Below are 24269 nucleotides of genomic sequence, written 5' to 3' on the forward strand. Positions count from 1 at the left end.
AGTCAGTTTGTTGGTGAAACTGTCGTTAATATAGTGGATAGAAGATGGGGCGTGTTTTATGTTGAAACTCCACTATAGTGAAAGGGGGATCGGAAAAAGAAAGGTACATGTTTGGAATTTACGAATTAAAGCCTAAATAACTTTAACCTCAGATCCAAAATTGGCTTATAATGGAACGAATGAATTCCTAAATAAAGGAAAGGGATCTTTAGCAAAAGTACAATCTTATTGGAGTGCTCTCTCTTTTTTTCCTTCGTATTATATCAAACGTAAAAACCCTTTCTGCCGAATTGAGCACGAATGAAGAGGGATAGTTATTGCTTGGATTTGGTATTTGAACGCTATTGGGTGTAATCTTTTGACTTATGATGCGTTTGGTCGAATGGTCCACAGGCCGACAGACCATAAATAACGATCTAATGATAGCTACCGACTCGCAATGCATTGTGACGTCGACGTAACCACTCCAAAATGACAACTCCATAGTAAAAAAGCAGAGTTCAGTTTGCTGATACACCGTCATACAAAGTTCCCCAAGTTCATAGCATTTGATGATTCTTTTAAAATGCTTTCATGGGGGAAATAATCCCGGATGAGATAACATGCCGGAGAAGTCGAACGTTGTTGTTGCGAATGACAGGCAAGGACGGAACCTCATGGGGGGGGGGGGCAAGGGGTCCACCTTAATGTTTTAAAACAAAGAAAATACGAAGAGAAAATATCTAACAGTTAGAGAGAGAGAGAGACAAAAGAGAAAGAATGAGCACATAGCCGTGTAACTATAATACCCTTATTATTCAATTGACGAAAAAAGGGTCAAATTTGGGTCGTTTACCCCCCCCCCCCCCCCAATAACAATATACTGGTGCCGCCACTAACACAGGCAAAGTTCATAACATTTGAAGATTCTTTATTTTATGGAGGAACATTTTCGGTTAAGGTTAAACTGGAATAATTGAAAGTTGTTGTTGTGAATGAAGGGCAGGGGCGGCACCATGTGCACATGGAAGGGTGGGGGCAGAAGATCACCCTCTTTGATTTGAAAACAAAGAAAATAAGAACAAAATATTTAAGAGAAAGAGAGAAGAAAGAAAGAAAGAAAGAAAGAGATGCCTAGGCGTGTAACTCTATAAAGGTCTTAATGGTCAGGCCCCAAGTTATATCTCGGACCTCTTGAAATTGAAATCCCGATCTCATGACCATCACCTTCGTAGCTCACTCACACTCACACTGCAAGTACCCCCACACAAGACTAAAGCAACACTATAGGATATACCGGTAGGTCATTTCTGATGTCAGCCCCACGACTGTGGAACAAACTTCCCCTCGACATAAGGAATTCAATAAGTTTACATAATTTGAAGTTAAAATTAAAAACCTATCTATTCCAATAGTTCAGTTATATACAGCGCCTTGGAAGCTCTTGCAGCGCAATAGAGACATAGTTTTTGCGCTATATAAATGCATGTTATTATTATTATTATTATTATTATAATTATTGTTATTTATAATACCCCTAAATAGAAGAAAACAGTGACATCACGTTTGGGCCGTCTCCCCCGCCCCCCCCCCCCCCCCCAGATAGCAATATTCTGTTACCGCCCTGATGATTACAAAGAGAAATTGAGAATGAAAATTAAGATACGTCCATTAAAACTCCAAGAAAAGGAAATAACGGTGAAGGGATATATCACGAAATCTGGTCGTATGCTCGCTCGCTTTGTATCCTTGCATCTTGATGAAAGTATTATAATCAGGTGCTGTGGGAGAGTATATGAGTATATAGTCTAATATTTGGCGCCTGCTAGACACGTGGAAGTGGCACTAATGCATATGAGCAAGGTAATTTATTCCACATTGTTCTTTTATCATGCATTCAAATAAATGGAAATGCGATATGAATTCTTAATAACTATGTTTAGACTTTTCTTGAAATCCCAGTGAGAGAAGGGATATTGCTTCTCATTTCACCCCTCTTACATACAGTAAATAATTTACTGCCCTACACGGTATATTCTCGCAAGCAGGACCTTCAATAATTGCCCTTTTTTAACAAAAAGGTGCCGTGGCCGAGTGGTCTAAGGCGCCTGGCTATAACATGGAAAGTCCGGGGTTCGATTCCCGGCCGCGACACCTATGTCAGTGAGCAAGGCATGTAATCTACAATGCTCTTTTATCATGCTTTAAATTAATATATGAAAATGCTATATGCATTATTGGTAACTACGTGTGCACTTGTTTAAAAAAAACCTACATGTATCGTCATTGGTTTTTTATATATATTTTTTTTAACCTCTGCTATCTTAACCTCTGTCAATTTTACTTCTGCCATTTGTACCTCTGTCACTTTTACCTCAGACATTTTTACCTCTGCCATTAGTACCTCTGTCATTATTACCTCTTCCATTATTACTTCTGCCATTTTTACCTCTGGCATTTTTACCTTTGCTATTTTTACCTCTTCCATTTTTACCTCTGCCATTTCACCTCTACCATTAGTACCTCTATCATTATTACCTCTGCCATTATTACTTCTGCCATTATTACCTCTGCCATTTTCACCTCTGCCATTATTACCTCTGCCATTTTTACCTCTGCGATTCCTACCTCTGCCATTTTTACTTCCACCATTTACCTCTGTCATTATTACCTCTGCCATTATTACTTCTGCCATTTTTTGCCTATGCCATTTCTACCTCTGCCGCCATTTCCACCTCTGCCGCAATTTCCAACTCTGGCATTTTTACCTCTGACATATTACCTCTGACATTATTACCTCTGACATTATTACTTCTGTCATTATTGTCTCTGCCATTTTTACCTCTGCCATTTTAACAGCGAACCAGTCCACCCCCCCATGTTAAAATCAATGTAGTTGCTAAACATTGTCAGAGCTAATGGGGAGTGGATAGAGAATGTGTGTCAAGCCTAAATCCGATGACAGATTTTATAATAATGTATGGTTAGTTTATATATTATATTGCCGAGTGCCGATGTAACTGTTAATGTTGAGGCTGAATATTCTAACTATCTTTAATCACACTAATACCACACCCTCAGATGTTAATATTGAGAGGCCCTATCTAAATATAGTCTGACTTGGCAAATAACGAAATAAAACACGCAAAATGTATCAATTTACACTTGAATCTATCAAAGTTTTCTTGTTGATGATCATTTAAGTTATTATTCAATTATTTATGAAATAAACTTGAACATGCTTCAGAAAATGAATTATTACTGATTTTAACTGGCGTCAATATATCATTGTGTGGTTGCCCCCATTAAATTCCACAAAACCCTGATACCTTGCCACAAATTTACAAGTTTTTGTATTTATACAGCCATCATATCCCATATCACTAGAAATAAACCCATTCATCACTTTTAGAGCTGCGGGTATAAATACGTGTATTGATCTGTTTAAAAGCACAGATTTTACACGCAACATTTACCCCATGATAACTGACCTGAATATGTATATAGGTGCAATGGCTTACAAAATTATTTTGGTTTCTGTGAATAGGACTACATTTCATCGTATGCATAGTTTTGACTGGGGATGAGCCATATTTTGTTCAATGTGATGAAATTTCAGCCAGCTTTATGTATGTTTCATATATTATATTTCTAAATGAAAATTCAATGACTACACTCTTAAAACGAATCAGTCAAATTGACTAGACCAGTTGTCAGCTGGGTGCAAATGATATGACAATCACTGATTATCACATTTCTGACATATATTCTAGTCAGAAAAATAACTGTTCTAGTAAAATACGACTAGAAAATAGTCAAATATGACTAAAATAACAGTTGCACCCAGCTGACCCTTTTTTTGACTGATTTGTTTTGAAAGAATTGAGGATAAAGGAAGATTGATATTTTCAGAGTTACACTGGTATGCATATTTCTTCTTCTTCTTCTTTCTTTTTCTTCTTCTTCTGCTTCTTTTTCTTTTTGTTCTTCTTCTTCTCATCCTCCCTTTCTTCTGATCAAAGGCGACGATACTGACTACGGAGATAACAATAGCTGCGATGATGATGATAATGATGATGGTGATGATGATAATGATGATGGTGATGATGATGATGATGATGATGATAATGATGATGATAATGATGATGATGATGATGATGATGATGATAATGATGATGATGATGATGATGATGATGATAATGATGATGGTGATGATGATGATGATGATGGTGGTGATGATGATGATGATGATGATGATAGTTATGGTAATGGTGAAAAGAGGAGGAGAAGCACGAGAAACTGAACGAAAAGAATAAGAAGGGAGTAAGGAGAACAAGATTAAAAAGAAAATAAGAAGAAAAAGAAAACAATACAAGATCCAATAGAAAAAAAGGGGTGATGAAGAAGGGAAAATAAAGAACTATGCATGAAGGAATAAAGAATGTGAAAATATCATTAAATTATTTGTTTTCAAAGATGTTTTAGTATTTTCTTTCACACCAATAACTATAATATAACTATTAAAAAAATCGAGACGAAATTGTATATTCTCCATAACATGAGCATAATGCTAGCTACATTAAATAATTAGTTAAAATCATACTAGGTTACATGAAATCAAGTTATTAAATACAAATCATAAATATCTACCACTGAACACTAAATAATTCATAGCATGTCTTTTTTATCTTAGAAAATTTGTAATGATATTTTTACATCACGTTGCACACCATGATACTCCATTGAATGGGGAAACTTATAACGGGAACAGATTAGTGGCGTAATGACCAAAGTTTCTGGAATGTTACGAGCGAGCAAAGTTTTTTACTTATTTAATAGAAACATCTGATTTTGTGATAGATTTTGACATTATGATCAGACTACAGTAACATATTTCACCTTTTTCTATTTCCTTTTCTTCCCTTTCTCATTTTTTTCCTTGGTCTTGAATTTTTTTTTTAGGGGGGGGGGTCCTTGGCCCCCCAAGTCCCTCCCCACCGTACGCAAATGGAAGAGCACTGGAGGCAGGGACACAATTTTCATTGGAAGTATGAGGATGGACTTTCTGAATTAAAAAAAAAAACACTTAACAACCTAAAATTAGTTGGTGAACATTCAAGACAGGGCCTTAAAATAAATTTGAAATACAAAGTTCGCCGACGAATTATAAGATGCATGCGTATGGTTAATAAATCTACAAACGCGAGAGGGCGGTATTCATGACACCGAAGAAACACCCTCTGGCCAAAATTTGGAGTCCTCGAAGTGATACATACCGTCCATAGGCGGCGGAAGCGGGGGGGGGGGGGGGGGGCTGTCCTCCCTAAATTGATTTTTGTTGATAACTTTTTTTTTTTTTTTTGCTTGTCCAATTTTTTACCTGTGTCCATCCCCAATTTCAGGTGGACCCCCACTAAATGTTTGGCTTCCGCCGCCAATGATACCGTCTTTCCATGGAGCTAAAACTAAAGCAGACCGTGGTCTCTATGAACAGACTTGCGATGCATACTGTGCATGATATAGACTTTCATGTTCATAAAGAATTTATATGTTGATACCAACTCAAAGGATGAATTTATTTTACAATTTTTATTTAGATGTAAAACTGAAGCATGTTGTAGTTGTTGATTGGTTTTTAACGGCGCTCTCATTCAAAAATGAATTATGCGCCAGTCAAAATAATCTTATTATATCATTATGATATGTGTTTTTATTATTTATATCACTAATACACATTCGTTTTAAAACGCAATATTATTATGAAAGAAAAAGTTACGATATATTTCACGTGACTGTTTTTTTAATTACATTTTATCTAAAGTTAGTTCTGAGCGGGGATATTGAAACGGATCACTATTATAGAGTTATGGAAAGGAACCGTAAGGCATAAAATAGTAAATTAAGTATTTTGGTAATTTCAAGCAGACCTAAAACAAAAACATACGACCTTATTATATGATCCTCTGTAGCGATAGGCTTTTATTAATAATAATAATAATACAGGTATATTTACCCAGGGAAGCCGCTTCAGTTCCGAAAACTGTTCTCCCAGCGGGCCCTGCTATTATTATTACCCCGGCTTTAGCTGGGCTGCCTAGGCGCTCAAAGCATTCAAGGAATTTCTTCCTACCGGGTACCCATTCATCTCACCTGGGTTGAGTGCAGCACAGTGTGGATAAATTTCTTGCTGAAGGAAATTACGCCATGGCTGGGATTCGAACCCACGACCCTCTGTTTCAAAGTCCGAAGACTAATCCACTGGGCCACAACGCTCCACATTGTTTATGTTATAATAATAAAAACAGTAAACAAAACCAACAATATTTGACTCCATAATATCTCAACGATATTTCTCAAGTACTGTAAGCCTTTGCATTTTAGAGTCTTTCCATTTCAACATTTTTTTAGTGTCATACTTTTATTGTTATTGATTATATTTTTTTCAATTTCAAGTGTAATGATGGTAAGATCATGTTTATTGCATTTGACCAAACTGTATTTTCCTAATTTGTATTTTATTGAAAATGAAATAAATGAAATGAATGAAAATGAAAATAATGAACTCATTTCAACAATCTTCCAACTCTCGTTCAAAATCATCGCGAATAAGCATCGCACGTCCTGGAATAAAACATATTCCACAGGCTTTCTTGACGGCATTCTTTCCGACAGAAAAATCCCTATACGAAACATCCTACTTGGGAATAACTGTAAATCTGTAATAATAAAACACAAAAGTTACAACTTACAAAGTAATGTGAATTATGAACACAGTACACAATCAATGATATCCATTTAGTAGGCTTCTCTGCACTGTAAAAACTGAGGTGTTAAAACTGACACCAGTTGGTGTTAATAGAGGACCACACCCTGAGGTGTTAAAATTACACCCTAGGGATTGAACATAACACCACAGGGTGTTGATGTGACAACCAAAGGTGTTGTAATAACACATGTAGGTGTTAAACTAACACTGTCAATTTAACACCGGTGTAAAATAACTGGTGTGGTCCTCTATGTACACCGGTTAACACCACAGTTTTTGCTGTGTGGCCTAAACTGATTATAGCCGTATGTTGGTTGAACCCAAAGTCGGCGACTGTGTATTCATTGGTGTCCTTTGTAAGTTAGATGCGGTTTACCTGAAAATGAAGTTTGTGTTTTGCAACTGTGTAATTCTACTTTAAATGGGGAACGTCACAGGCTATATCTTATTTAAATAAAGACCATGTATGATCATACGTACAAATTTGGTGAAACCATGGACCTACATGGTAAAATTAAGCGAAAACTTATCTTACGTCCATCTTTAATTAAAATTCAAATGTTATGCTAATTCGCTTTTTACAAAAAAAATAGCTTGTTGTTTGGGATGGACCTCTTCATACGCCGGGTTGGCACAAATAAGGGTTTTTCATCATATTTCATATCTAGCACTGGTGTAAAGATGGGGGGTGGTGGGGTGGCCAAAAAGCTTGAGGACTAAGAAAAAAATAAGAGACCAAAAAATGAAGGAAATTTGTGAAATGGGATATTTTTCTGAACATTATGTCAAAGTCCATCACAAATTTCGATTTTTGTAAGGAAAAGTGGTTCGATATTTCCCCCCCCCCCAAAAAAAAAACCCCGCTATGTCTGGTCCCCTTACAAATATTCTGGCTCGTTTCGCTACTGATACTAAGTAACTGTGAGTTGAAAAATAATAACATTGTGGGAATATATCGGTTTTTCTTGTCCAGTCGCTACGCTGCTCTTCATCTGGAATGTATGGTATTGAGATTGAAACTGCGATATAGTTTTACTGATATAATATGCAGACAAATATGTCATTTTTTATGAGTTGCCATACGCTTGTTCACACAATGCATAAATTACGTGTTGTTCCATGGAGTTGAGGCAAACTCAAATGGTTGTACCAAGAAGGTACCAACCTCTGGTAGTAAGTTTAAAATACGAAATTTAACTTGAGAAAATAGCAATCTTTTTGCTCGATCACTACGCTCACTCATTATGTCTTTGGGTAGGAAGCATCAGTCCTGGAGCTTATTACAGACGAGCTCTTCAATTCTCACTCCGATGTTTCCATCTACCTATTCTAAATCGACCTTTTCGTTTGCAATAGGTCCATGGTTTGCACGACTCCAACTCTAGTTTCATATACAAAATTAATGTTTAAAATATTTCTTACATCCTGTGGTTCTCGGTACAATATCCCTTCCACAATACGCCGGTCAGTTGTTTTTCCCCCTCCCTCACCCCGCTTTTAAAATTTCGTTTGTATCCTGGTGAATCTTGGACCCGATCCTGGCCACGTTGTGTAAGTAAAACATCTACTGAAAAAATCTGAATATTTTATCAAACCTGGCAGTAGCGTAATGAGCCACAAATTTCTGGGGGGGGGGGGGGCAGACGTATAGCGACACAAATTTCCTTGAAAAGAAAGGATATAGCAAAACATTTTACAATTTTGATACAAAAATCTAATTTTGTGATAGATTTAGATATTGAATTCAGGAAATGATATCATATTTCACCCCTTTTTCTTTCATTTCCTTTTTTCTTGGTCTTAAAATGTTTGGGGTCTATGCCCCCAAGCCCCTCCCCCTTCTGTACGCCATTGACTCGAATTATTTATGAAAAAATGTATGATCAGGGTCCTGTACCATTATTTTAAAAAATATTAAACACTTATTCTTTTCACTAAATGGCTTATAAAAATTAAAAGATGGAGACAACAAAATGCCTTGCAATATACTGCCGAACGACATAACAATGTATTAAAAAAAAAAATATTCCCAATACCATTATGTAATTTTAGGCCTCCAAACATATTTGTGCGGGCGAGCGGGAGGGGCTCGCGAACAAAATAATGTTTGGCGTTTGCCGAGTTTTATGTTATAGCGTTTAAAGTTGGATCATGATTGGATTAACTATTTCGTATTTGCTATATATTATATATATAGGTCAATTCCATAAAATGATCAACCATTTTGTACGTCCGACCCCCATTTTTCTCAAGTATTACGTCACTTCATAAACTGACCAAGTCATGTTCCCTTGAGAACATCACAGACTGTCAAAAGAACAAGAAATTAGAGACAGAAAATTTCATGAAGGAATTGGCTGATTTACCTTGCAGAAAAAAAATTAAATTGCTAATTTACGTCGCTGTCTCTCGTACAATGAAATGTCAGTATAAATACGTGAGCCTAATAGCTAATAACAAAATATGTAAGAAATATTAATGTCGATTGTTTTGAAGTATAAAACAAGGCATAAGCGATTTTGTGTCTCGCCCACTTATGAAATAACCAGAAATATCGTGATTTGCGAGGGCTTGCAACAGAATTGTATCGAAAGTTCATTGTGAAATTACTGGGATGGAATAACACTTGTCATAAGAGTCTTGCACGTTAACTTTAATGTTGACCTCAAAATGAACTTTGACCATACCATGTGACCTACTAACACAATGAAAAGTGATTTACGGTTGCAGAGTTATGTGTCATAAGAGAGTATTGCAAGAAAACATTAACGTTGACCTGAAAATGACCTTTGACCTTACTATGTGATCTGCGACTGCAGCATGACACGCAGGTCCCGAACTACATCGATACTCCAAGTTTGGGTGAAAAGTGACTTGCAGTTGCGGAATTAGGTATCATAAGATAGTCTTGCATGTAACCTTTAACGTTGACCTGAAAATGACCTTTGACCTTACCATGTGACCTCCGACTGCAGCATAAAGTGCAAGTCTCCCAATTCCATTTACCATCCAAGTTTGGTTGAAAAGTGACTTACGGTTGCGGAGTTAGGTGTCATAAGAGAGTCTTGCATGTAAACTGTAACGTTGACCTGAAAACGACCTTTGACCTTACCATGTGACCTCCGACTGCAGCCTAACATGCAGGTCTCCCAAGTCCTTCTACCATTCAAATTTTGGTTGAAAAGTGACTTACGGTTGCGGAGTTAGGTGTCATAAGAGAGTCTTGCATGTAAACTTTAACGTTGACCTGTAAATGACCTTTGACCTTACCATGTGACCTCCGAAGGCAGCATATTAGGGAGGCGCGATAGCTCAGTCGGTAGAGCGGGGGTTTCGGATTCCGGTGACCCGGGTTCGATTCCCAAGTGGTGCGCTAGTGCCCTTTGGTAAGGCATTTATCCTCATTACCAGGTCCCTCGGAGAGGACCTTAAGCCGTTGGTCCCCTGGTTGCTTGCTCACAGGCATTCGTGCTTTCTTAGCAGTCAGGTAAAACAACCTCGGTATAACATGCAGGTCCCCCAAGTTCATCTACCATCCAAGTTTGGTTGAAAAGTTACTTACGGTTGCGGAGTTATGTGTCATAAGGTTTGTGACGGACGGACGACGGACGACTTTTGGATCCCTAATAAAGTCTCGCCTTCACCTCTGGTGGGCGAGACAAAAAGGGTATATCATAATGCATATCAATCTCGAAAACTTTTACATGCGATCTGTTGCCCCCCCCCCCCAAAAAAAAAAAAAGATATTGCAAAAAAGTCAAAAGAGGACATATTTCGCCAAAAAGGGATCTCCATCTTTAAGTATTTTCCAGTGGCTTTCATAAGCAGTGGCAGTTTTCATCATACACTGTGTATTTGTGATTAAGCAGGAGTATGAGGAAAGGGTGTTTTAATAAGGGCAAGACGATTATGAAAAATGTTACTTTTTCAATTGGATCATTAGACCTATAGTCATGATAGTTGAAATACTTTCTTCTTTCTCTTTGTTCCCCCTTCTTTACCCCCTCCTCTACTTGCAAATCACATTATGGGCGCCCCCCCCCTCATGTGACGCCCCCACTGTCTAAAACCAGAACATATTTACATTGAACTTGATCATCCATGTCACGTAATTATGAGGGTGGACGTTTTACGCTTTGGCCTTTATCAATTGTTAAGAAAATTCATCATTTTTTTTCTCTCTACATTATATAGGCCTGCATTACACGTAGGCCTATGTAATGTATATATTATATACCACAGGCGGATCAAGGAGAAGGGGCCGAACCGTCACGGCACCCCACCCCTCTGTAGCAGTGAGAAAATGGGGTAAACGGAAAAATAAGACAAGCAAGACAAAAGAAGAAAGGGATGGAAAGGGGGAAAGAGATAATACAAATTTAAATAATTCAAATCACACAAATTCAAATATTTCAGTTCGCGCTTCGCGCTCGCATTGCCTGTTATGTATAATGAGGTACATCTTTATCATGAGGATAACATGGCGCATGAAATATTTAAGCCAATATTTTAGGCCTGTTTCAACTCGCATTTCGTGCTTAACATGCTAAATGCATAGTTATTTTGCTTAATGAGATATGCACTTTCCCCTGTTCAAGATTACAAGAAAATAAAATTGCGCGTTTATATATTTAGAATATAAAAAGAAATTCATCTGACGCTTCAATCTCATTATTTTAAGTAAGATGTTTACTCTGAAACATCTCAGCTCGCTCTTGATTCAGAGTGTTCATTTTCACGTAAGTAAATGAATAATTTCAGCTCGCAATTTGCTCTCACATTTTTAAGCTATACACCATGTTCATGATAAAGAGTGCTTAGAATGTATCGCGGTCGCTTTATTTTACCCCAATAAAATCCGATAGCTTTTGGCTTTTCCGATCGGGAATATGAATGAAATTTCTTTCTGCCCCCCCCCCCCCCCACTAATTGGACAATGCTGAATCCATGAAGGTCCATAACATTATCCTCCTTCGCGGCTAAGCGCTATCCCCGGAATATATCCATTTATAAGATCGCATATAATAAAAAAGTCTGATAACGGAAAAAACTTAGAAAGAGAGAGACCCCCCAAATAAATAAAATAAAACAAAAATAAGGAAATTGAAATATTTTTGCTTCTGATATTCACACATCCCATGCATATAGGCATTATCTAGCTTTGTAAGCTTGCAGAAAATATTCTGGGGTCGCTTACCTTGAAAAAGTTCCTAGTTAGAGTGTTAGAATCTCGGATCACGATTCAATTGATGTGTGAACTATTATCCAATGAAATAACATTAAGATGTGTATTATGGTTGTACATCTTTTGAAATGGAAGATAATTTTCCCTTTCCATTCGGCGAAAGTGCTTCGTGTTGCGCGAGCAGAATTAATAATCGCGTTAAAATTTAATAAGAAATCCCAGGCGTGGATTAATTTGGCTGTGGAATGGATGAATCCGAGCTCTGGAAAACTCCTTTGTGTGTCAGTAATTTCTGAGCAATGCGAATGAAGATCCACTGATCCGTCACAGAGTGTCATGGCAACTCAGTATGATTGACGGGCGCAAGGGGAGAAAGCCTTCCACACTCGTAATCTTTGGGAGAGCGTTTATTCGTGCGAACGGTACGCTCAGAGTACCCCGCCGCTAAGCTCCGGCTAAGCTGAAACTAACCTTACCGTTATATTCAATGCGAGGGAGACACCAATCATTTTTTTTCTCTTCCCCTCTCTCTCTCACTCCTTTCTCCTCTCGTTTCCCCGATCAAGTAGGCCGCTGCATGCAAGTGCTGTTCATCAGAGAGAAACGAGCCATTCATTAGTTCAGCTCGCGAGACCCCGGGTCGTGTGGATGCTTTTACTCGAACCAGCTTTATACCGAGGAGGGGAAAGTGTGACGAAGAAGGAAAAAAATCTGACCACTTTTCACGTCTAGCTTGCTACCTTGCAGGCCTGCCGATGTGATATGTAGCAGCGGTCAAAACCCCGGATTTGACAGGCCAAGGAATAACCATTAGTAGTTTTGTGACACTCCATCTCGACGAAAATCCTTGGATGTCTCGGACTTTGTTTTTATTTGTGGATCATTTTCTCTACACATTTATTGGACTAATTTAGCGAAATATTTTCATCAAGAGTTAGCGAAGATAAATTTGCGACATGGCACAGAGGGTGTGTTTTTATTTTCATTTTCTAATTGTTAATAATGTGTATATTTCATTTCTGACTTGGTAACATTTACAATACCGTCATCCTTCTCTTCATCCTTTTTTTTTTTGTTGGAGTCGCTACCACTTTTGTCCCCATTTTGCTCTTGATATTTTTTTTGGCGCTCTCCTAACTTTACTCCTCCCCCATTCTCTAAAGATCCAAACCGGTGAGTTTCAAATAATGATAAATTTACCACAAAGATATCTTCAATTTTCAAATTAATTATGCCTTTTCTTCTTTTTCATTGCAGGGTTACGATGATGGTTTGCCGCACTATGGTTCTTTAGATGCTTCGTCTACCTCCATGTACGAGGCCCATGCTCCTCGGTCGGCCGTTCACTACTCACAAGCATACGCTCAACCTCACATGAACCACGCACCTTCAGTCGCACATCCACAATTTTACCCCGGACATACACCTTCAAATGTCATCACTCCATCGGTCACGCAAAGTGTCACAGATATTCACAAAAGGGACAAAGATGCAATTTACGGGTACATCATTGTTTTATCCATCTGATGTAGCGAGAAAATAGAATTTAAAGCCTTATTATTCCCCCTTCACCACTCTCGAAAGGAAGAAAAAAAAAATCTGTTGGGATTGGTTTTCATTACTTCCTGCTAGATGCAATATCGCTACCGGAGAAGTTTCGGTTGACAATTGTTGATTTTGAATGTGGAAAACAAAGATTTATTTTATCATGTTGATACTCACGAAAACACGTGTAACTCTTGCTTTACCCCAAACAGTTATAAACATACCTTATACCGCATTGCCTTTGTCTAGATAATACAGTTATATTGAAATTAGCGCCGTCCTGCCCCACCGGAAAACTTCATAAAATGGGCGACAGGTTGCGTTGGAGCGCATCGTGAAATTGATTTTTTTCGGAAAGAGTTTCACAACATGCACCTCTTCCACGCATTATCTGGCCTGAATCATTTTCAAATATTCAATTATCTTTACAAATGCATCCTTCCATCCTGAAATAAGATTGTATGGTTGGTAATAATCCTTTTAATTTCTTCGAAGAATGAGTCAAAATAGCTCACGGAATTACTCGTTATTGGTAAACCGAATTCGAGTTTGTCATAAGATACGGCAGTTCGACGGGTAAAGAGTAAATCCCTATGGTTTGGGGGAAATCGGGGGGAGCTTTCGGATTTAAGTAGGCTGTGTTTCCTAATCAAAACACTGCCTTAAAATATTCCTAAATGCAAACTATCTTCCACATTTTACTTTCATTTCCCCCGAATGCTAAGCCACTGAAAATCCGCTAAACGGGGCAATGAAGTAAGCTGAAGATGGTTGTTTTATTTTTGTCCACAGGCACCCGCTATTCCCACTGCTCGCACTAATATTCGAGAAGTGCGAGCTAGCGACATGTACCCCGAGAGAGCCCGGAGTGGCGGGCGGCGATGTGTGCTCGTCGGAGTCGTTCAACGAAGACATAGCCGTTTTTGCGAAACAGGTACACGAGGTGAAGAGGCAACGGGTTTTTTTACAATTCATCTATGTTTCCTCTTGTTTGAAGCTGTGAAGTATATGTCTAGACCTTTCTATATATTTTTGCATTAGTTGATTTTGTGATGATTGAATACTGAAAGTTACTAACCGATGCTTGAATGCTCAGTATTACCACTTCTACCAGTTTACCGGCCAATTTAACTCCAGTCTTGTAACTGCCCCGTTTTATCTGGAACAACACCAAAACAACATGAATTTTGAATTTTCTTTATTCTTCGCTATTAAATATGATTCATTCATAATTTTGCCTGTGCTGACCCAAGCTTTTGTGTTATACCTGTCAGGATTAGAAAGTCAGATTTGCAAGGGTTTATAAAGTTATTGTTGATGTTATACAAAGAGAACAAAATGTATCTTTTTCGGCACAGATGTTATTAAATTATCATCTGAATTATCCCTTTTTGAATAGATAACTTTTATCATAAATTGTCTATTTTTCTAAATAATATGATCAGTTTTGTTAGTGTTCAGTATAATTTTGACTTCTCAATATTGGTTCAATGTGCAGTTCCTTTCTGTATTTCCAAATTGTCTCTGTTTTCCCAATTTAATGTAGTAACATCTTATTGAATTTTAAAAAACATCCACATCCTATGCAGCCCCACGATGAATCCAATTGCATGATGAGGCAAAGGCCCATTTCTGTTGCATGTGCTGCTATTTATTGCGCCTGTGCCATTTCAATTCACTCGTCTGATTGACAGAATGACCGGTGATATGAGCTTTAAGCCGTTTGGTCGGCTAGAAAATGGCAGTGGCATGATATTTCTGTAATCCAGCCCATCTCTTCTGGCTTTTGTCAAATGCTTTCCAATGTCTTCAATCAAGAAGGGAATCTCAGTTACCAAGGCAATTTTGATGATACACTGAAAACAAGCGCCACTCTCCCCTGTATCTCTTTCAAACATTCCCATTTTATATAGTTTAAACCTCTGTTCCATTTTCCCTATTTCATGTTACAATCTCTGGAATTTTATTTGAGCACAAGGTATTGTTGATTGGTTTCAGTTCATCCTAGATGATGTTATTTTAGTTTAGAAGCAGTAGAGTGAAACATATTGTCCCTTGCCAGAAGCTCAATTTGCCCAGATAAATTCCTGATTTAAGTATTGAAAAAGCCCCAGATATATTTACAAAGTGATTTGTTATTTAATTGGATGTTCTATACCCTCTCCTTGCTGTAAAGAAGTTATTGAAACATAATTCGCACGAGTATGTAATGCCTTTTAAGAAAATGTGTTAGTGTGATTGCATTATGGTATCAAAATTTTGTAATGTCCCAAATTATGCATGCCTTAACCCTGTGAATCTTTGAATTCTTGCAGCTAGATAGAAACATGTTTAATTACCAGGTATTGAAAATATTTTATCAAAAATTATGCTCTGATGTATTTCAAAGTATTATTGCTACAATAAGATAAATATTCATCACAGTACATGATGATGATAGAATTGAGTTGAATGAATTAAAAATTGAAAATAAAAACGATTAACCACAATATAAGAGAAAAGAATCGTAGCACACATGTATGAATAAGTTGCAGAACTTGAATTAAGACTTAAATGTCTTTGTCAAACGTGTTCTAATTGTTTGATGAATAGATGACACAACCATTTTTGGCAGTACGACCCTTGCTGCAATAAATTATTTACTAGCTGTGTGCATTTTCATCATAATGCCTTGCATCTGTACAGAGCTTCTATGGCTACATACATAGACTAGTACCACAAACATTTTGGTAGCATATCAACTCCAAGACACTGACTATACAATGCAGCCAGATTCAAACTCAAAGATAATGAGCATCAAATCTTTATTCTTTGTTGTTTGTAATCTTTTGTGATAATCTGGTTGATATAATATTTGCCATTCCCTTTTTTGTTTGTCGATATTTGCTAGGCAAGGGCGGATAAACAGTACTTTTCCAGTAATGAGGAACTGGATAGTTTGGTGAGTAAAGTGGATATAATATAATTTCATCACTTCTCCCCAGGGTGTCCTAATCATAAAATAGACTTAATGGTAGTAATTAATTCCTACAGGTTTGAGAACATTGAACTTGATAGATTCTTCTTCAATTCATAGAAAATTCTTGCAATGTAGGCCTAATCATGAAACAATTTGATTATGAAACAAAGCTGAATTCCAGGTTTCATTTTTTTCTATGAGACGAAGATGAGGATTATAAGAAGGAAGTTTGAGAAAATTATGGAAATGACAAAAGAATAACAATGATTGAGGTTGGTGCATTATATACTCTTGTATTTGATGTAGTTTACATTCAGTAATTATAAAGGTTCTTTTATAAGGAGTGCTTGTGGATTCAAGCCACAGTATATACATTTACATTGTAAGCATAATGCTAATGTTTTCAGGAATGTTATTTGTTTACATTTTAGGGACAGTTGCTTTCACCCAATTCTAAAATAAACTTATTTGAATAATGTATACAAATGCTTTCTGATATTTTTCATTATTGTTTTGGTGGAAGGAGGGCAGTAAAATTGAAATGGCCTTGTATCACGGGTTATTTGTGTGTCATTTTTATCAGCTATCAAAGCTAAGTATTATAGCTGTGATTTTACATATTCATTTCAATTTAAGTCAATCCAAGTATTTATTTCCAAATTCATTAAAAAAGAGACCTATGGCTTTAAATGTAATGGATTATAAGTGAATTTTCAAGACAAGCCCTTAAGTTCTAATTCATTTATGATTTATCAATTGATCAATTCAAGGAATTGGTAAAGTAAGACCTTATAGATTTACCAATATAAAGCAATATTATTTTTTTAATTCTTGTGTATATTTTTACTCTAATCATATTTGTAATTTATCCTGATCTGTGATATTCTCTTATAGATCACACCTGTATTGATTTGTTGACTACAGAATATTGTTATGATCATTTGTGATATATGCTGTTTTTAACTGGTAAAACTTGTGAAAGGGATGATTTCTTATTTTCTTTTATGTGATTATTCATGCAAATTGAAATTACATTAATTTTCTAAAGTCTATTTAAGTTTTACTAAAGACTGAAGATTTAATCAGGATTGACTGCTTCTTTTTTACTTCCATGTTATCATCAGATGATCCAAGCCATTCAAGTATTAAGATTTCACCTTCTGGAGCTAGAAAAGGTAAGAAAAACATATTTGTAATAATCCATAGCAACTTCACCATGTTGAATGAACCATAATTAACTTGTACAGTTGATTAGATTTATACTTTTTGCTGCATGTCTCGAGAATACTTAATAATATTTGTAAATATTACGTGTACTTTAATATTCTATTATTGTTCAGGAGTTCAGATATAACAGTTCTTTTGCGATACTACAATGTTAAATGAATCCAGTTAATCTGTACGGTATATGTGATTTAACCTTTTCGTTGCATGCTTTAAGACTAAAGATATTTGTATTACTATAATAATTTATTATTGCTCAGGAGTTCAGAAATTACAATTCTTTAATTGTACAGTGTGAAATGAACCATGACTAGTTTGTATCGTCTATGACTTTTTGTTGCATGGTCGAAAACTACTTAAGATATTTGTATTATTATGAAAATCTATTATTGAAGTGTATACTTTTGTATCATATAAAATATTTTTGAAAAGTTTTTATCATTAATGAATGGAAAGAATTATAGGCAAATGTGATCTTTGCCCTTTGATTTTTACAGACCATCAGACTATTAGTTTTTTATTTTTTAGATAAAAAAGAGGATATCTTGATTGGCTTAAGTTGAAATCATTAAATTCTTTATGAGATATCAACTCCACTTCTATAAGGCTGCAATGAACCTCCCCAGCCCCCCCCCAAATATATATGTATATCATATCAAATAATAATCCATAATCATGGATGAGCTTGTCCTGTCTGCATGCTGTATTGCCGTGGATTTACAATTCTTGTTAAATAAACCTTGTATCTTCTCTAATGAAAAATGTATATAAATTTGTACAAAATAATGCATATAACCATCTCACAATCATGGCAAATGAAGGTATAATTTAAAATAAAAAAGCATTGAAATGAAATAAACATCAGATTGAGTTTGGCAGGCTTTGGAGATGGGTTTGAGTTGCTTGTGAGAAGAGAAAATTGCAAAACCACAGATCTGTGTCTATATCCCTATTTAATTGAAATGTCATGATATCTTATGCATCTCTCATTGATGGGCGCTTTCCTCCCAGAGTTTGTTTCAGTTCTTTGGTTTTTTTGTTTTTGTTTTTAAGCTCTGGTCATGGAAATATTGGAATTATTCATTTCGGCCTCCTTTTGGAGGCAAGGAGAAATTTATGGTCTTGTGAGTTGGAGTCAGGAAAATTGTAAAATAAAACCCCTCTTATCTTGGACAAAGAGAAAGTGGATGCTTGTTGGCAGTCAAGCATTGGCAGCCTATATTAGTTCAGATTTTCTTTTTCATTTGCCAATTTGAATAACATCAAACTTTTAATTCTACCTGGGAATATAATGCCGAATAACTTTGTAGAATGATATGGTTGATACCTGATTTCAATCTGCATATTTATAAATGTATGCCAAACTCATGATGTAATAAACATAAATCAAATACTTCCTTATTATCATTTATTGGACGTTTCCAAGATGTATTCACAAGAATTTCAATTTATATATATTTTCCATGTATTTTTTCTATTCATAAAATTGTTTTTCTCATTTTGAAAATGTGATTTGATATTTATATTTTTTATTTTATGAATTTTTTGTAATTACATGTAGGCCTATGTGAAATACCGATTTCCTGTGAAAGTATTATTATCAATTAGATTTTCAGAGCTGCCAAATGGTAGAATTTTTTCCTATTAGGTAGGATTTTTATTAAAGAGGATGGTGAGACTGAATGTGATTTTCCCTTTGAAATAGGATTTTTAAACTTAAGAATGATAGTTTTTGTATGTTTTTTCAAAACTTGAAATACAAATAGGATTTTAGGCTTGAAAATATGATAAAAAGAAATAAAAGAATAGGGTTGTTTTCAATTGGGGTGGGCAGCTCTTGAAAATGGTTTAGAATTTTCTTTAAAATATCAGAATGAAGTACATTTAACTTCTGTTATGGATGAGGGGAAAACTTGCCTGTGGATGTTTATTAAATGGCTTTTTAAGAAACTTTTTATTGTTCTGATTTGTAAAGATGTTTTGTTCATTTTCATGAAAAAGTCATACAACATCATCTCAAGATGATCAAAAGGTCATTTTGAAGGCAATCCGTTTCTTATCATGACGACCTCTAGTATTCCTCAGAATTGAGTGACAAATTAAATCATAATAAGGGAGTGATGGTACAAAAATAAACCATAGAAGATGTCAACAGAGAGAAAAAAAATTGTGGCATAATTGTAGAAATTGCTTCAACAGTTATCTTCCATGTACAGGTCATATACACTGAAGATTAAGATGCAAGAACCCTACCTCTTTTTGTACAGTATTTGATTTGTGATATCTGTACAAGATACATGTATATGCACTCACCGTGGGGAAAGAGCATTGAGAATGGATTGGCTGTGCAGCGATTTCTAAACAAAAATGTATATCTTCTGGGATTTTAACATGTAATGGTTTAATAACAATCATACCAAATTCTGCCCAATTTAATTTCCATCTCCACTTGTTCCCCCTTATGGTGGATCTCCCCAGTGAAATAAAAACGACAAGTACCAAGAATCACATTCTCGCCTTGATTTCATTAGATCCAGTGATATGGAAAATCCTGAAATGTCTGCTTGAATTTTACGAATCTACCTCTGTCAGCGTGCAGTCAGTTAGCCCCTAATTGAGAATACTGATAATGTCATAAAAATTGGGAAGGGAGTGAAGAAAAAGCAGGGAGGAACACCAATGCTGAGATCTTGGACTGGGGGTGTATAAACCAAGGGTGGCTACGATCCCCCATGTCTGGCTTAAGATAGTAATTAACGGAAACATGAATAGTTTCTATTTCTCCAACTCCATTCTCCGCGTTTTAAAATCGACAAGGTATACACATAGAGATTGAAATTAGACATGTGTAACAAGTTTTCCATGGAACATTATCGGAAGTCTGCAAGGGAAGAACCTATAATTTTCAGGGTTAAAAGGGATCGTAAACAAATAATATATATTATGCAGACCATATGCTTCAGGTCAATTTGAATAATTGTTGCTGGTTTTCAAAACTTGGGGAACATGAGACAATTCTGAATGATATTTATGACATGTGACCTTTTCTCTCTGCCTCTCTCTTTTGTAGTAATCTGATCCATGTATTCACAATTTACAATTTTTCTGTAGGTGTCTACTAATAATAAATCTTATTATGATAGCAACAAAACAAGAACTATAAAAAAAAACTTGAGAAAGTTGTAGGTTCTAACTAATGGGGTGTTGTAAGAAACTTGTGATCAATTGCAAGTCTATTTTGTGTCCCTGAATCAATCATATGTCTGGCAATTGATTGCAAATTAGTGATTGGTAGTCTGCTCCTTGAAACAAGGAGTGTAATCTGATTTGCTACAACTGAAATTTATCTATCACTTGTAAAATTGCAATAGAATATTTGTAATTGATTGCAAATATTTTCTTCCAACACCCTCTCAGTCTTACATTAAAAAAAAAGATATGTGCTATTTGTTTTCTTAAATGAAGTTTAGATGAAAATGGGATTGGATCTAATGTTCTTTACAAGTCTTTATAAAAAGACTTATAAAGATAAATTATTTCTTTTAGTCAAATTATATTTGCCAGAAATGAGAATGGATTTAATAAAGTCATCAACTGAAGAAGATTTAACAGCCATTCGCAAATTATTTTATACAGAAATTATATAATGTAAATTCTTTTTGTGAAATTATATTTGTTAAAGAAATAACATCAATTAATCATTCATGAGTTTAAGGACTTAACTTCAATGATTTCCTAACTGAATTTTGTCATATTTGTCAGCTATCATTCTTATATCTCATGCTTGACATGTTTTTATTTTTTAATTTGAATTTGGAATTATGTTAACTAAATGGCTTAAATGCAATTAACAATTTGTCTAAGCTAAATTTTGAAGAATCTTTGTATTGTATTACTGTGCAAAAATTATCACAAAGAGTTGTGTAGAAAGATGGAGAATAAATTCAACTGAGAAAGAAAAATCGTCAATATTTAGGAGTAAAAATGAAGAAGACTGTAAAAAAAGAATACATTCCATAGGATGCTCAAGGACATTGCAGCAACCACATATCCCCTGAAATGAATGAAAAGGAGACAAACTGGCCAGAAATAATTGTGGTCGCTTTTGGTAAAATGCTAAGCGATGAGTAAGTTTTGGTGTCTAGCTGTCCGATATTGCCCAAGAATAATCCCAAATAATTGGGAGTTCTCTTCTATCGAGGGTGTTGTGCAGTATACAGTGTACCATGGCTATCAATACCTGATTCCTTTGTGTGGCTTGTTGCGCCGGTAATCTTCGACATTAGGCAGATCACCTCGCATGGCTCGAGTCCCGGCAATCACTGCTGTTTTCAATTTCCCCAAAGCGCTGCTCTTGTCTCTGTTTCTGAGTAAGCCACTATACACAGGCAAAGACCCGAGTTGTGGGGAAGAAAATCTAGAGCATGTTTATAAATATAAACAAAACTGGTTATGCATGAAAAATTAAGACCCCCCTCCTCTCTTGTGCTGAATTGGATATATTTTATGTTCAGGTTTAATATAATCTGCCAGCGACATTCAATGTACAAAACTTGCATAACCGAAGCAAGACACTGTCATGCATTGAGATATAAATATAACACTCACTCAGGACAGTTTTCTTAAAGCATGGTGTAAGATAATTGAGTTTAACTCATAGCTCTACTATTTTTTAAAAGTCCCATTTATGATTAGTTTTTTTTTTTATTGTGATTAGTTCATTGGCTATGTAGTTATAAATTTATACCAAGCATCTCTTGCAAATGAATGCTTTATTTAATTTTCCATTATCCATATATAGAAGAAAAAAAATTTACTTTAGGAATTCCATCTTCATTCTCTTCAAACAGATTTCAATTGTGAATACTGCAAAGGACATATAAGTATATATATATATATATATTTACATATGTATATAAACTTATATATTTGAGGACAATATTTTTGTTTCATTTTTTTCCTTCAAAATTCACACAAAAATATCAATAATGTTTAAATTTTCACATCCATTAACTGACTTTTGATGCCAAGTTTAACCTTGCCAAAGATTTAAAAAATACATATGTTCAATCAATTTATTCTTTTTATATAAGGGACACATGTTGATATCCTTGAATTGATATTTAGATTTGTTTGAAATATTATCTAGTATTTTACCATTGCTTACCTTCTAATGGATTTGATGTAGGTTATTCATTGTTAATAAAGTGTTTTATGATTTTAGAAAGACTGATATATTTACTACTTCTTATAACTTTTTGATTTTGATTACAGATTGAAGTTTTTGAAGAGAGCAATTATTTTAAAACAATGTCTATAATGTAAATTTCATGTTTCTTACAACATTAATTCTATGACATGACCATAACATTGTGTTGATAATTACATTAATACCCTTCATTATTGATGTAAGTAGGTCCTAAGTGCTACATCAGTTTTGATTTGCAACATATATTCATTTTTTGGCACAATTTCTTTTTATTTCTTATGCAAGTCAAGTAATGCCCTATGAAAATGGCACTTTCTTACTTGATGGCTGAAATTTCCCACAAAGTGGATAACTTTCAAATGTTAATCAGAGTAAATTTGAATGATTTATAGTAAATGGATGGTCCTATTTGTTAAATTCCTTATGGGTGTTGCAAGAAACATATGTGATCAATTATAATTTTATTTTGAATCCCCAAATCAATCACAATATTTACTTGTAATTAATTGCTGATCTTCTTCTTGCAACATGAAGTGTAAAGTAGTTGCTAAAGCTAACGTTGATATATCAATATCAATTGTACAGAAATTTGCAATTGATTGCTAAGGCAATATTTTTCCTGCAACCCTATACATGCTATTGATAGAGTTCATCTTGAATGAAGAAGAAGACAAAAGAGTTTTACTTATGATAAGCAATTTAAAGTGTTTTTCAACAGTAGACCTTTGAACATGATAGAAGTTTGACAAAAATCAACGCTGCACACGTTAGCATTTGCATCAGACTGTCCCTATCTGGCAGTGTACATGTGTTGTGGACATGTTCAGAATATACAGGGGGTGCAGAAACGCAGGCCTATGGTGTACAATATCATGGCCATATGCCCACCTCTGTAAATCACTTTCGATTGCTAGCTGCTGCTGCTGCTCTGCAGCAGAGCCAGTCAATGTACTAGTCCTGCTAGAGTTCTCCTCAGTCACATGCATACCTCCCCTCACCCACACAGTATATTTACAGGCCTGCTAGCAAGCCAACTAGCTCTGTAATGCATAACCTATTGAAGTTATGCTGTAACAAGCCTATGCAAGTCAATTCAGGGTGGGGGGTGTTGGAGTAGCTGTTGCTTGCTTCCCTGTCTGTTGTGATTATAAAGTCAACATAGCTATTAAAAACTAGTGTGCTTCTTCCCTTGCATCTTGGTAATTTCAACATGAGAAATTGCTTTGATATGGTGTATCCGCTGTAATGATGTCGACAATAATTATGATGTTTGAGAAATATCATTATATTGGCAAACAATATGTGAAGAATCAATGATCATTGTCGTAGTTCTTCTCTCATTTTGTTAACATATATTTTGTGTCTTACTTTGTAGTTTTTATGTTTTTCTAATCCTTTTTTT

General features: G+C 35.5%; 1 protein-coding gene across 3 annotated transcripts; it reads left to right on the forward strand.

Annotated features, from left to right (window-relative positions):
• The first annotated feature begins 12256 nt into the window (after positions 1-12256).
• LOC129264261 (homeobox protein Meis1-like) lies at positions 12257-20819 on the forward strand. Of its 3 annotated transcripts, none has more exons than XM_054902107.2 (5): positions 12257-12898; positions 13188-13432; positions 14268-14418; positions 16366-16416; positions 17559-20819. In XM_054902107.2, the coding sequence occupies exons 1-5, from the start codon at positions 12887-12889 to the stop codon at positions 17628-17630; spliced, it is 531 nt and encodes a 176-aa protein (XP_054758082.1). In that variant the 5' UTR covers positions 12257-12886; the 3' UTR covers positions 17631-20819. The 3 variants fall into 3 exon arrangements, with proteins under 3 accessions (XP_054758082.1, XP_054758083.1, XP_063959071.1); XM_054902108.2 differs by having other exon boundaries at positions 14268-14409; XM_064103001.1 differs by lacking the exon at positions 12257-12898 and adding an exon at positions 13016-13103 and having other exon boundaries at positions 17559-20802.
• The last annotated feature ends 3450 nt before the right edge of the window (positions 20820-24269 follow it).

Source organism: Lytechinus pictus, chromosome 7, assembly GCF_037042905.1.
Source record: "Lytechinus pictus isolate F3 Inbred chromosome 7, Lp3.0, whole genome shotgun sequence".
In the NCBI taxonomy this organism is placed as follows: domain Eukaryota; kingdom Metazoa; phylum Echinodermata; class Echinoidea; order Temnopleuroida; family Toxopneustidae; genus Lytechinus; species Lytechinus pictus.

What these genes read in the sequence shown, in the direction of transcription:
- LOC129264261 (XM_054902107.2), top strand. An exon ending in GACAAAGATGCAATTTACGG is followed by an intron (nt 13,433 to 14,267) that starts GTACATCATTGT and finishes TTTTGTCCACAG; the next exon opens with GCACCCGCTATTCCCACTGC. An exon ending in TTGCGAAACAGGTACACGAG is followed by an intron (nt 14,419 to 16,365) that starts GTGAAGAGGCAA and finishes GATATTTGCTAG; the next exon opens with GCAAGGGCGGATAAACAGTA.